The sequence below is a fragment of the Pleurodeles waltl genome, chromosome 2_2 (genome assembly GCF_031143425.1).
Source record: "Pleurodeles waltl isolate 20211129_DDA chromosome 2_2, aPleWal1.hap1.20221129, whole genome shotgun sequence".
Classification (NCBI taxonomy): domain Eukaryota; kingdom Metazoa; phylum Chordata; class Amphibia; order Caudata; family Salamandridae; genus Pleurodeles; species Pleurodeles waltl.
Genome location: NC_090439.1, coordinates 212351954 through 212366679, shown reverse-complemented (window position 1 = coordinate 212366679; position 14726 = coordinate 212351954). Strand labels below are relative to the sequence as shown.

General features: G+C 41.4%; 1 protein-coding gene across 1 annotated transcript in view; it reads right to left on the bottom strand.

The window, feature by feature from the left end:
* The window catches only part of DNAH5 (dynein axonemal heavy chain 5), a 4110061-nt gene that overhangs the window by 1886976 nt on the left and 2208359 nt on the right, over positions 1-14726 (bottom strand). The window contains exon 30 of the mRNA XM_069219645.1: positions 11222-11375. Coding sequence (XP_069075746.1) covers positions 11222-11375 — 154 coding nt within the window. The remainder of the gene's footprint in view (positions 1-11221; positions 11376-14726) is intronic.

Below are 14726 nucleotides of genomic sequence, written 5' to 3'. Positions count from 1 at the left end.
TGTGCTGAGAAGTTTGATAACAAGCTTCACAGTTTTCAGTGTATCCATTATGGTGCTGTGGAGTTCGTGTTTGACAGACTCCTAGACCATATACTCTTATGGCTACCCTGCACTTACAGTGTCTAAGGTTTTGCTTAGACACTGTAGGGGCATAGTGCTCATGCACCTATGCCCTCACCTGTGGTATAGTGCACCCTGCCTTAAGGATGTAAGGCCTGCTAGAGGGGTGTCTTATTTATGCCATAGACAGTGTGAGGTTGGCATGGCACTCTGAGGGGTGTGCTATGTCCACTTAGTAATTTTCTCCTCACCAGCACACACAAGCTGGCAAGCAGTGTGTATGTGCTGAGTGATGGGTCCCCAGGGTGGCATAAGACATGCTGCAGCCCTTAGAGACCTTCCCTGGCATCAGGGTCCTTGGTACCAGGGGTACCAGTTACAAGGGACTTACCTGGGTGCCAGGGTTGTGCCAACTGTGGAGACAAATGTATAGTTTAGGGAAAGAACACTGGTGCTGGGGCCTGGTTAGCAGGGTCCCAGCACACTTTCAAATCATAACTTGACATCAGAAAAGGCAAAAATGCAGGGGGTAACCATGCCAAGGAGGCATTTCCTTACACGCACCTATAATAATCTATGGCCCTCCCTGTGCTTTGCTGCACTAGCAACAATATTTTTGATGCTAGTGCAGCAAAGTACCACAACAGCATGTGTTGTGGTAACGACCACCATGGTGCGCAGTATTGTAAATACTGCGCATCCATGGTGTCGTTGAGAGGGACAAAGGGGATGCAAGCACAGTGGTGCATGGGAACCAATGCGCCATTTTCAGGTAGATCTGCCTCTTTGCTTCTCAGTGTGGGAGAGTCAAAAACAAATAAACAATTCCAGGGCCCTCATCTGCCCCTCCTTCAACGGCTTCTATTCAGCTAATAATAGAGCAAGCTGTGAAAGCTGCCTTTAGGCTAGAGAAGGTTCTTCCCTGCTAAAATGTCTTATAATCAGGACTCCATGGATCCTGATCAGGATGATCATGGAGATGAGGAGCAGAAGAGGGACAGGGGTATTCAGGGTTTCAAACTCTCTGAATTATTGCAAACTTTAAGAGAAAACATTGACCTTCCAGGGACTGACCCTGCAATTGGATAGGAGGACTTTTTGTCACACTATACGCGCACTGAACCTGAGTCACTGCTCATGCATTCTGCTATTAGGCATTTTCAAGGGTGATGAATGGAGAGATAAATCATTGTTTCTTCATTTGATAGCCAAACACTACCCATTGGTTAAATAGTTTTTCTCTTAGCTAGATGTTTTTCCAAATTCATGTTCTAAACTGTTTTTGCATGAAGTCCCACATGCTAATGCTAAACTGGGTTAGGTAAGGTTCCTATTCTGAGACGTTGTCATATATAGTGACAAATGATTGACGGACTGATTTGCTGAACTCTGCTACTGATGTTGACATATTTATCTTTGTTGAATGAAGCATTAGAATGTATGTTTTCTCAAATTCTGATTAGATTGTGTTATTGGTGGTCACTAATGAATCAATCTTGAGTTGATTGATTGAATAAAGTTTGAATTAATCCCATCAATTAGTATTGTAACCAATAGGGAAATAAAGTTGCTAAAACGTATAATGATCGTGATTATTCATGAAATGTTGATGCTATTAATTGCTGATTAATGATTTGCTTAATGGATATTGATTTGTGTATTGATTATTGATGGACATTGGTTACTACATAGCTAGGATACTCCATGCGAATCAAAAGGTTTATCGACCTACACATGTCGCCTTGTAAGTTTACTTACTAAGGACCAGGCGTGCCAGCATAAGTATCTAAGTCTGATGGGACAGCAGATCCGTTTTCTCTCAGATTTATCATTTGATAACGTCTGTGCCTCTGCAGCTACATGTGGAGATGCTGTGGCTGCGATATTGGAAAGCCGATTCATCTAAAGAAAATCAGTTTTGATGAAAATGTCATTTGATAGGTGCCCTATTTTCGGTCAGCAGTTGGAGGACAAGATAAAAAAGACTGCTGAAAACAAAATAAAAATGGTGGCTCCAGTTAAATCTTATTCTAGGGTCAGGGGATTTGGCTACAAGAGATCTCTTCCTGTCACTTCAGGGAAAGGATGATCGCAGCATTTTTGAGGCAGGAATCATGGGCAGGGGACCACAAATTATGAAAAATCCAGTTCCAGAATCCTGGAGGGATCCCTGTTACTCCCAAAAGGCAGGACACTCACAACCAGAGACTGGCTGGGGTCGCCTGTCTTTATTTAAGGACATCTGGATTTGGACTGGCCAATTCGGTATCATAAGGTATCACCTGAAATCCACAAATCTACCTGCAAACCATTTTCAGCCAACTCCTCTTTCCAGAGATTTTAGACAGCGTCAGACACTCTTGGAAGGAGTCCAAACCCTATTAGAAACCAAGTCAATCTGTTCAGACCCACTTCAGGAGCAGGGCAGGGTTATTATTCCATTCTGTTTGTGGTACAAAAAACGTCCTGCTATTTTCGACCAACATTGGATCTAAAAGGACTCAACAAGTTTTGCAAGCATCGTTCCTTCAAAATGACAGTACTGCAAAGTAGTTTTCCATTTCTGAGACAAAGAGTTTTCTTGGCATCGCTGGATATTGCGCTTATCTCCATCTGCCCATTTTTTCAGCCTGTATGATAAAGAAATGTAGAAAACGTGCAAGAAATCAGTATAGGGATTAGGTGACTTGTGTCCCCACTTACTGTTCGGCATCCAATCATGTAAAAAAACGTCATCAATAAACATTGGAACATAATCACATTGGGCACCCTAGATTGGCGAAAAACCAGGTTTACATACAAACATGGGAGGAATGTTCAAGACCTCTTGGTACACACAAGACCAAAATGACGCCCAGGCATTAATGGTACAATATCCTCACTGTGGGCCCTCACTGTTAGGGACAGAGTATGGAAAGGTAATAGCGTCCCTGACAGATAACTGCCTGCCTGTTATGACCAACCACTGGTAGCTGAATATGATTATGGTCCTTTCCCGTGTGAATTACATTTCTCCAGGTGGAACCAAATAGAAGATGACGGCGTAGAAGTCACGCTTGAAAAATTTCTCAACTATGGATCAAAAACAAAGAGGCCCAACTGTGTCTAGAACATCACTCAACAATTTTTGTAGGGTAGATAGTGACCACAATGAAGAAAAGTAGCTCAGGCGCTGCTATATACTCTGACATGTGCACTTGTAAAATGATGATTTTTTTTCCTCCTCAACTCCACCCTATAGACTGAACAAACGTCATATATAATGTGGAGTCCAAATGTGAAAATCCCCTTTACTCTTGCCGTTAAGTAAATAATTGAAAACAACAACTAGATTATAGGTGAAGATTTATTTGAAAAGGCTATAGCATGGTATAAATATGGAGGATTCAAAGACTTTATACTCACACATGACAACATTGCAATAAATATTTATTTTATGTCTATCCAGGGGGGTTTACTTACCTTAAATCATTTTGTGCTCACTGAGACCGTTATGTAGAGTTAATCGCCTTTCAGTTAGCATCATTGTGTAATGTTCAGGGTGCTTTGCATACCTACCGACATCATTCTGCACTCATTGAGACAGTTTATTCGATTAAAACACCTTTCATTAGAGTCATGGTGTAGTATTTAGGCCTTTTTCATAAGAACATCCACTTGCACCAACAAAGTTATTTACCAGTTAGAAGGCCACCCTGGCACATTTATAAAACATACATGTTTTCAGAGCACTCACAATGAAGGATGGGTGGGGAAGCTGTAGGGGAAAAATGCCAGAGGTCTTGTCTCCAAGTAAGTACGAGCGGTGCATTAGAGCACTGGGAGGATTTGTTCCATGGGTGGCTGAGATTTCATACGGAAGAGTTCTCCCCTCTTAAATTGTATTTTTGCAATTTTGTGATGCTAAAGCCATCCCACTACCTCCACGTTATGACAATGCACTGGCAGACCCTTACGACTGACACTATTCACTCGCTGCCAGTTTAACTGCTATGCCAAGTTGATGGGACTACCACAACACGCTGGCAGACCCTTATGGCTGACACTAATTGATTTTTTCACTGCAGAGAACCTACCACTATCCTCCCAGATGGAGTCGGCACTCATGTGGTGAAGCGAGTACCCAGGTGCCAAACCCCCTTGATGATACCATACAATAGTAAACCACAGTGGTGATTCTTTACACCACAAGTGGGCATTACTGGTCGAGAGTTTTGGGAGAACTAACAGGAACCTAATTTTCAATTACCAGAAGAGCTCATTCCCGATTGACACTGAGTGGACACATAATCCGCTTCTTACTCCCTCAATAGATTTTTGGGACGTTTTTCCAGCTCACTAGAGGTTTCTTCGGTTTGCTGTGGATCATCAATATTTTCAGTTCCAGGTCCTTCCATTTGGATTAACGTCGGACCCATTGGTTTTTACAAAGAACTTGGCTCCTTTGGAGGGTATTTTACACTTTTGAAGTATAAATAGTTATCCGTATCTTGATGACTGGTTAATCAGTCATCAGTTCTCCTTCTTTCTCTAAGACAGAAAATGTTGTTCACAAAGTGTGCAATCTTCTTCAGGATTACAGATTTCTAATTAATGTCAAGAAGCCCTATCTTCAGCCAGTTCTACAATTCCAGTTAATTGGAGCCCTTGTCCACATGTATGGGGCAAGTTTTTCTCTCTCTGGAACAAATCCAAAAACTGATATCTCATCCGGGGGACTTGCTAAAGTGAACTCAGACCTCAGTAAGACTCTCGTTGCAGAGTCAGGATGAGATGGCTTCAACTCTGGCCATAGTTCTCTGGAGATGCCACCACCTATCTTCCTTAGTACATCATGTATTGTACCACTGGAACCCTCTATCCCAGGATTACAAAGCCTTAGTTCCAATCACACCTCTGATTTCAATGGATCTCAAGTGGTGGCTCAAACCAGAATCCCTGGCCAGTGGTCATCCTTTGAGTCTATCCTTTTCAATGACAATAGCAACAGAAGCCAGCAAGTTGCAATGGGGGGGGGGCATACTGGGGTCCTGTACAACACAGGGGAGTTGGTCACGTCAGACGGCTTGGTCCTTATCCGACTGGAGGGAGTTGGTTGCTGTCAAAGCAGCGCTACTAGCTTATATTCCCCAGATCAGGCACCACCCAGTATGTATTCAGCCAGACATTCAAGTGGTTGTGGCATATCGCATTTGCCAGGGGTGAATGTTTTTTTCCTATATCACATTTCCAGGGAGATTTGTGTATGGGCAGAGTCCAATCTCCAGTCTATGGGAGCAGTTTATCTTTCAGAGAGGGAGAATGGGCCTGTAGACCAGCTCAGCAGGAAGTTTTCCATCCTAGGTAGCCCTTTATCTTCCACACATGGTGTTTTATCAGATTTGTGCCAGGTTCGGCCATCCATGGTTAGACCTATTTTGCAACCAAATACAATGCTCTCCTGCCTCAATTCTGTTCCCTTGGTCCAAACAGCAATGCGTGGGTAAAAGATGTACTCTCGTTGAAGTGTCCAATGGGTCTTCTGTATTGTTTCTCAGCAATTCTTTTTATTCCTCTGGTTTACAGAAGACTCAGGAAAACCAAGTTTGGGTGCTCATGGTGGCCGCCAAACTGGGTGCTGAGACCTTGATTTCCTTGATGGCAATGACTGTGGTTCCTCCATGGATATTTCCTCGCAATCCCTCCCCACTGAGCCATCCTCAGTTATCTCTCTCATGTCTCAATCAGTTGAATCTGGGGGTTGGCTGTTGAAAGGAAATTCGTATTAGCAAAAAGCTGTTCTTCAGGAGCAGCAAAGGATATTCAACAGTCTTGTAGACCTTCCATATGGAAGTCACACAGTCGACACTGGCAAATTGTTAAAAAATGGTGCCTTGGAAATGGTTTGCAGGCCTCTGTTTATGATCCAGTTCAGACTTTAGACTTCTTGGCGATGGCTTCAGGTTGGATCTGGCTGCCTCCACTATTTGTGGTCAGTGGGCAGCAATTCAGGCATTCTGGGGTGAGGTTATGGTAGCAGTGGCCCCTTTAGTTTCTCACCTCTTGCGGTTGTTTTCTTCAATGCCCTTCGGTGCTTTCCCTGGTTGCACCTGGCAACTTACCCTTGGGTTTATGAGTTCTTTCTTTTCCTCCTTTTGAACAATTGGAGTCAGTAGATCTCAAACTTTTAACACAAAAGATGGTGGTATTAGTGACTGTTTACTCAGGATGGAGAGTGGGGGAAATATATGCTTTGCTGTTGGTTTCCTCTTTTATCCGGTTTTCCCCAAAGTGGTGTTGCATCCCATCCATACCGTTTTGCATAAAGTCCCATCCTCCTTTCTTTGTTCCAAGGACATTGATACTCCTGTGTTTTTCCAGAACTCTCCTTGGCTAAGGAGGAGGTACTTCATAACTTAGATTTGCATAGAACCCTTTCTATATATTTGTCTATAACAGCCCCTTTTCGTGAAGTAATGCATTATTTGTCACTTTTGGTTTGCCAAATAAGGGATCCCGTCCTTCTACACCAACTCTGTCTGGATGGATCAAATCTACCATCATAATGAGTTATGAATTGTCTCAGATTCCTCTTCAATCTGTCATTGAGGGGAGATTCACAAGGGGAGTGTCGGCTTATTGGGCTTCTTTTTGGGGTGCTTTTTTGATAGTCATTTGCTGTGCTGCTACATGACATTTACCCCATACGTTCCTTTCTCATTGCAGGGTTGAGTTGGGAGATGGGATGTTCTACTTCTTTTGGAGACTGTGTATTATCTGCCGTATAAAACTCATAATTTAAATGTTCACTTTAGTAAATGATTGATTTCGGAATTCATCTGGTGCACTTAATGGTATTTCTATAATCAATCCCATTCTGCATGCAGATAAGCCTGTAGCAGGGAAGATGGACAAGGAGGTAATAGCCCGGTTACTTTTCCGGTTATCTTTATTACTCCAAGTCTAAGTTTTCCTCCATACATTACTGTTTTTTCCACCACTGCACCCTTCGAGGAGGGGTGTGGGGGGATTTATTATATAGAAATGTGGAATTCTCCTCATATGCTTGAATATGTACAGGATGTGATGTAATGGTTTCTCCGCTTTTCAACAGCTTGATGAGTTTTTGGCAGCCATATTGGGAGAATTTTTTGGACACCAGCTACAGAACATGTTCTGCAGGGCCGAGATGAAATTTTGCATGTAAGGACTGTATTGGGGAAGACTTGGCATCGGAGTATTGAAGATTCCCGATAGGTAACCAGGCCATTAAAGATGTCCTGTGGGTATACTGTGTGCCTCAGCATTTCATCAAGCTCAAAGACTTCTGAAGTTTGGGTGTTTTACTAATACAAGAGAGATTTTGATTAACACAGAGTTGTGTTGTAGGGCGCAACCAGGTATCACTGAGATCCTAGGGACTTGTAAGGTGTGTTGTGATGCTTCAATTTCCCCACACTGTTATGTCCCAAAGACTTCCAGTGGTTGTCAAGCACCTGCTGATTCCCCAAGAGCCGTGAACATCGCACATGTGTTCCAGTTACTTCTTCCTTAACAATGGAGGGTTCGGCTGGAGGTTCTGAATCCTAGGCAGTAGTCTCACAAATTTTGCTTCTCTGATTACACATGTACACACCGCTCCTCCTCTTGCCGTGTGGCGATTTAATTTGCATAAAATAATATATTTGCTCCACACTCCTTAGTGTGTTCATCATGGCTTTCCTAGGTGAGACAGGAATGCTCCATCGCAGAACAGCTTCCAGAAATATACACAGGGAAGATGTCTCAGACCATCATCAGCCAATCTTGTTTGTATTGTCAATTTTAGGTTTCGACACCGTGGACGTGCCTTCTTTGTAAAGGCAGCCCAACTTTACAATCACCTCCCTGCTTTAATTAGGCACTTATCTGATCTTCTATGCTTCAGAAGGGCCTTGAAAACTTGGCGCTTTCCCCAATGATCCCGTCATGTTTTCGGGCAGCTTTAGGATGTCCAGGTATTGGTCTTAGTATATCGCTAGGATACCTTTCAGGTGACATATGTGATCTACAAATGTTTTAAATTTTAAAATTAAATTGCTGTCTTCGTGTGAGGCGCCGATTGCACGCAGGTTTATCGCACAATATTTACTTTCATTCTCGCCAATCAATTTCAGTTTCAAATGAATTAATCTGCGATGCAAGAGGGGCATGACATTGGATTGCGGTTTACGATTATCAGAGGCAGTGGCAAAGTCTTTTCTTGTTTGGGAAGGGCAAACCAATCTAAGGGTTAAAAGCTGTCAGAAACGAAAGCAGAATCTGAAACCAGTGATTTAGGGTAGGGGCTTCGGATGGGTGCTTTATTGTTGCTGCAAAGGTGGTTTATCAGTACATGCTTTTCAATAATTAGTTCAGTATCTAACTTGCAGTGATAAAAATCACGAACCTTGTACATTTATGGGGCAAAACTAGTTTTGAGAGCTACAGAGAGGCAATATACTTAATGCTTTTTCCTGATGTATCATTCATTGGAATGTAATTTGCCTCCTTCTTTGTTCATGCGCACTTCATCAGAGTGCACTATAAACAAGGCATATACAATTTTCCAGAACTTTTTGTTTAGTTATCTTTGAGGTTCAGTGCGACTTGTCTTTAGACGATATCATTATTGTGAGCTTTTCCTGGGCTTAATTAAACAGAGAAAAGCAGACTTTCCACTACATAAGTGTCCTTATAACAGCATTTCCCTATCTTTAAAGATACCAAGAGATATATTATCTACAATACCATTATAGATTGACAGGTGCAGCTGCTGAATAAAAATTAAATTCGACAGCTGCCCTCCCCTTAAAAAAATGAACTGCTCCCCTCCAAAATATGAAGCGTCACAATCCTAAACAAATTGTTTCCCAGTGAGGAAATTCGATTTTTAATACGATCGTATCGACCCGCCATTTTGTGGCCCGCCGCCATTTTATGTTGCCTTCACTCAGGCAGCACAGCGAACGAAGTCCATTCTGCCTTTTCTGCTTATTCTGCAACATGGTGTTCAAAACAGCCTTCTGCCTCTATCTTTACAAGGCTGGTATTAAGGTCTGACCGAGTACACTAATCCCTGTCTGGTTTTCTAATCCTTGTTTCAACTATCTGTAGGCTCACACTATTCTCCGCCGATCTTATCTTATCGTCTGGCCTTCGCTGTCCTTTGCTAGTATTCTCTCATTTCACAACTGTCCTCCAAACGCACACAAACTTATCACACCACATGCAACTTCGTTGTGGATCGGTTAATGAATTAGTTCAAGGGAGGGGTGACAAACACAGCTGGAGGGGAGGCAACCTTAAGTCACTTGATACTTTGTTTTCCAATTCCTTCTATTGGTGCTGTCTTGTTTTCCGACATTTCTATTGGCTCTGTTCTATCTTTACATTATTCTTACTGGCTCCTTTCTATGTGTTCTGGGAGTGTATGTAGTTAATAAATGGTTTTTATACGGTATATAAGATTGTGCGCCACAAAGTAAAGTGGCAGTCTCCTGAGAACATACCTTGTGTACTTCTTGGACAACTGTACTAGCTGCAGCTAATAAAATCTGATCTTTTACGCCTGACAGAGTGTCCCGTGTCTCTGTTAGTTGAGGCAGGTGAATCCAAGGAGATTTCAGGCGTACCCTGCGCCGCCAGGCCCATAAGGTTCTGGTTCTTCACCAGGACAACCTCCCACATGTAACTGCTTTCTTCTTCTGGAACAAAAAGGATCGCACTCCTCCTCCTTCAGGGTTACTTCCTCTGAGAACATCTTGCTGAAAAATGTGAGTCCATGAAACCAAACATATTTAATAAGAAATATGTTCCCTGTGTCGTAATCTAGTCACCTTTTGTTGAACAAAGTGTGGCTTCTTCATTCTACAGCCAAAGATTTCCAATGCATGTTCTCATTCAATACTTGATTCAGTGGTCTTACAGTTTGTGAAGTTGAACTAGATAAAGAAAGTTGTTTCTTATTCGTAATATTCAATGGGAACTTTAATAAAGACTATCCCAAAGTTTGGATTCTTCAGTTTGGTTTTATAGTGTGACTCCTACACGTCATCATTGTTTTAGGTAATCAAGTGACACATTTAAGTCGATCCTTTCACCAAGTGGACAAATTAGCAAGAGCAAGGTTCATTACCATGAAAACTCTGCAACGCATCTTCCCCCACCTGGGATTCCCATACAAGGTCCAGGCTACAACCTCACTTGCAATGTCTAAACTTGATTAAGCCAATGGCCTCTACCTCAGATCATCTTCATCAACTATGAAAGACTACAACTGGTTCAGAACTCTGCTGCCAGAGTATTCCTACATGTAAAGTTACAAGTCCACATCTCCCCTGCCTTGAGGACCCTACATTGATTACAGTTTGCCAAGTGATCCACTTCAAGCTGCTTGTATCACCCACAAAGCAATACAGGGAACGGGACAACTTTTCATCAGGAATAAATTCACTAAATACATTCAACAAGCAAACCTCCACTCTAGATTGGCACCTCTCCTCAAAATCCCACCACAGAAGAGAGAAAACCCAGAGGTGGCGCATCCTTCCCTGTCCAAGCAGCCAAACTATGGAATTTATTACCCCAAAATGTTAGATCTACAGATCACTATCTTATCTTCATAAGGCTACTCAAGAGTTGACTCTTTCCTACATAACCACCATATCCAAAAACTAATATCCCTGTGCATGTAAACATTTATGATTTGATTATATGTATGTATCTAGATATGTGTATTCCTGTGTACAAATATGTCTAATAATTATGTTTTTTTAAATATATTGATAGTATTTAGGACTGCTTAACAAATGTATATTTTACTTATCATGTATATAGGTCACTGCACAGTTTCAATATACATTATTTGAATAGATGCTTATGGGTCTCAGTTTTATCCATGTATCACAATATGTAAATAGTATTATGACAATTTTTGTCAAGTGCTTCCCTGTATAAATATTGAGGAAAATGTAAAATTTTAAAAAAATTAGTTATAAAAATTCACAAATAGATTAGCTCAAAGAACAGCAACATTTGAAAGTCTGAGTTTATAAAGTACTACTTTAAATCTTGATATATCCTCTACCTTATACATGTATGCACTCTGTATGCACTTATGTATCTATACATTTATTAATTTACTCCTAATGCTTGTATTAACCTTAGGAAGCTGCTTTGCAATGTCCCCGCCCACAAAGACCGCCTCCAAGTAAATCCACAGGTTCTGGACTGTCATCCAGTTCTCAATGATATCTGTAGTGTTGGAAAGAGACTGCACCCAGCTTTGGATCTTGGCCTTGAATGGTGTGTTGTATCTGAAACAAATAAAGTATAATGATTGCCATGTGAAAACTGAATTCCATATTCTGTTTAAACTACAAAAGAGGTGAATACAATGAATACAAAATAAATCGTACACGTAATTGATATCTGAATGCCCTTTCTAATTGATTCAAAATCTGCAAAGAAATGGTAATATGATTACATTTATGAAGAAATGATGTTACTCCTCACGTATGAAATATACTGCAGATCGGAAGTCCTCAGTAGTAATTTGCAACCGTAATTCAGAGCTGTCCAACTAAGGTCCAGGAGGGCCGCATCCAGACAAGATTTTTAGGCTAAACAAATGAGATACATTAACAAAGAAAGCATCCTATGGAAACTCATTTACGCAGACAAATGATATCATAAATTGGCACAGAGCCAGCCATGGACGACATTTAGGGGTCGCCTGCGACCCCCAGCTTGTCCCTTGCGACCCTGGCACTACCTTTGGGACCCCTGGCCTCAAAGGTGGCAAAATCAGTGCCAGGAACACAGTGGCAGCTCATTTTTACGGACGTCACATGGTGATCCACTTCCTTGTTTTCAATCAGTATTTTTATTACATAATAGTGAATGAAATTATATTATTCACTATTATTGTAATAACAATGGAGTGCATTTAGCTGGACTATGAGTCTATGACCCTCCATGGTAGATGAGATGAGTAAAAAATACTTTTTAATGTATTTTATGTACATGCTTGCAGGTGTGCGTGCTTATGTAAAAATAAATGTGTGCATGATTGAATATGTGTGTATATGTAAGCATGTGTGTGAGTGAAAGTAAAGATAAAATATAGTGTGATGTCACTTCTGCTCCCCCTGGCATTTTGGTGAATTGACGTCCATGCATCCGGCCCTCCGTGGTCTTCGATGAAGATGGAATCTATTACAACTCAAGTTGGCTTCAAACTGAATACCTTCAGTCAGGAATTATAGAGGCAGCATTTGCACCTACGTATTTAAGGCACTACGCTCTATAGGTAAACCCATTTAATCAATGTTAATACATTCACTGCTTGGCTTCCTGTATATACTTAACAACAAGAAGAGAAAGAGCCTTTCCCAATTACAATTTGGAGCATATGGCTCAAAGGGGTTCAAATGTGTAAGGGCAAGATCTACAAACGTTTCTTGGATCTGCTCAAGTTATGTGGGTCAAGGGCAGATATCAAATCAAATCAAATACAACTTTATTTCGGCAAAATCCATAAAAGTGTTCAATCGAATACAACTAATAGACAATACAAAAAATCAGCTCATAATCGGGAAGTTGCAGCATAACATCTAGTGCAACATAAATTATACAAAAGTAACTCACATAAAATTAAACATCGTACAAACGCCATAAATTGATAGAAAACCAAGTTAGAGTGTGTCCCACTAATAGAAACACTACTAAGATTGTGGACGTTTCATGACAGATCTTCTTTTCGCCCACATTAAGCCCAAAAATGTTGCTGCCGCACAGGCATACAAAGGGCAAGAGTCTGTTCTCAGTAACCTCAAAGCAACAGAATGGCTAAATGTGCCCAGCTGTCTGCTGATAAGTGCCAGCCATGCAGAACGAAATTAGACATATGCCGTGCACACAATAACACATGCGGTACAGACTCAATTTGATCAGTGAAGAAGAGGTCGACTGCAGAATCAGACCCCGATCATTTTACAGTAAATGACCTAAGGGGGAGTGTCCCCACTCTAAGATAATGATAAAGTTTCCTAACTAATGTAACTGTGATTAGATCCCAGTATTTCTCTAAAAACATGCCCAGATTTAAAAAAATTCAAATCCCCTGTCAATTGTGTACCCACAACTTTTTGCCATTCTATGCTTAGTATAAGTGCCCAATATTGTTTTTTCAATGCATACTTAGAAGGTATTTGGGCTACAGCGGGGTGTTGCCAACAATTACCAAGCCCTAAAGAAAACAACATTTTTAAAAATAGAAAACATTTTTCTTGATTGATTTTATTGAATCAGCCTACTTTAATGGTGTCTTGCAGGGCAGCAGCATAGCGGGCCAGCTCTGGGGTAGTCCATATTCTTTGCCAGAATACAAGGGGAGTAAGGAAACCTTTAGGGCTTCCTTTTTAACACCCAAGTCCAAGAAAAAAGGATACAACAGACTGCTAGGTGGAAGGGAATCTAATAATATTAAAAATCTATTCCCTGATTGCTTCAATACAGAGACATTGCATAAGCCCCATAACTCAGCACCATGTAGTGCAGCACCAAGGTCCTTGGCCACATAAACCTGTGGAGCTGGTGCTATTGGCTTTGTGAAGAAGGCACGATGTTCTTTTAGAATCTGTTTTTCAAAGATGCCATGTTGATATATGGACCCCATGACATGTTTGGTGAAAGTTTGATGCCAAAATAGTCAAACAAGTCGACCCTCGCTAACGTCTGATCCCCTAGCACTAGGCTGCCCTTAGACTTTTTATGGCAGCTAAATACCATAAATTTAGTTTTGGCTGCATTTATTTCTAATCCATTGTCCTGGCAATAATCATGTATTAAGAAGTTATTGCAGACCACTCAGAGTTTTTGACATCAGAAGAGTGTCAGCTGCAAATAGCAAAATAGGGGGTTTGGTGTTATCTATGGTGTGAGCATCTGCTGAACATTCAGAGAGATAGTATACCAGGTCATTTTATTATAAGGAAAAGAGGGTGGGGGCCAAAATACTCCCTTGACGAACACATTTCAGCACTGGAATCTTGTAAGTCAGTTGGCCCTTCGCTCCCCATCTGACAGGGGCAACATTTGTTTCATTAAGCCTGAGCAGTAAGGATAGTATGTCATGAGGCATACCCATCTCCTTCAGGACCTGCCACTGCCTCATACGCGGGACTAGGTCGAAGGTGGATTTTAGATCGACAAAGGCAACATACAAGTTGCCCCTCCCAATCAAAACCAATAGTTCAAGACAAACTGAAATACCTGGTCTATCATTGATGTTTTAAGTGTAAACCCTGCTTGAAGTGGACTTATAAAGTAATTCTCTGATATCCAAGCGGGGATCGTTGCTAAAACCATACACCAGAAACCTTTTTGTATACAGATGATGAGGCTGATGGGCCTATAATTAGCCGGTAAAGACTTATCCCCTTTTTTGTGTACTGGTATAACCCCCAACTTCTTACCACGATTCAGGAATAGGAGTGCCCAAGACAATTACATTTGATAGACGGCATACACAAAGACATCTACTGGTAGACCGTCTGGGCTTTGCGCCCTTCCTTTCGCAAAAGTGGACAAAGAGTTGATTCCATCCTCTTTGGTAAATGTAGGGGCATTAACATTCTGAAAGCTGCTATTCATCAGGGCATCTT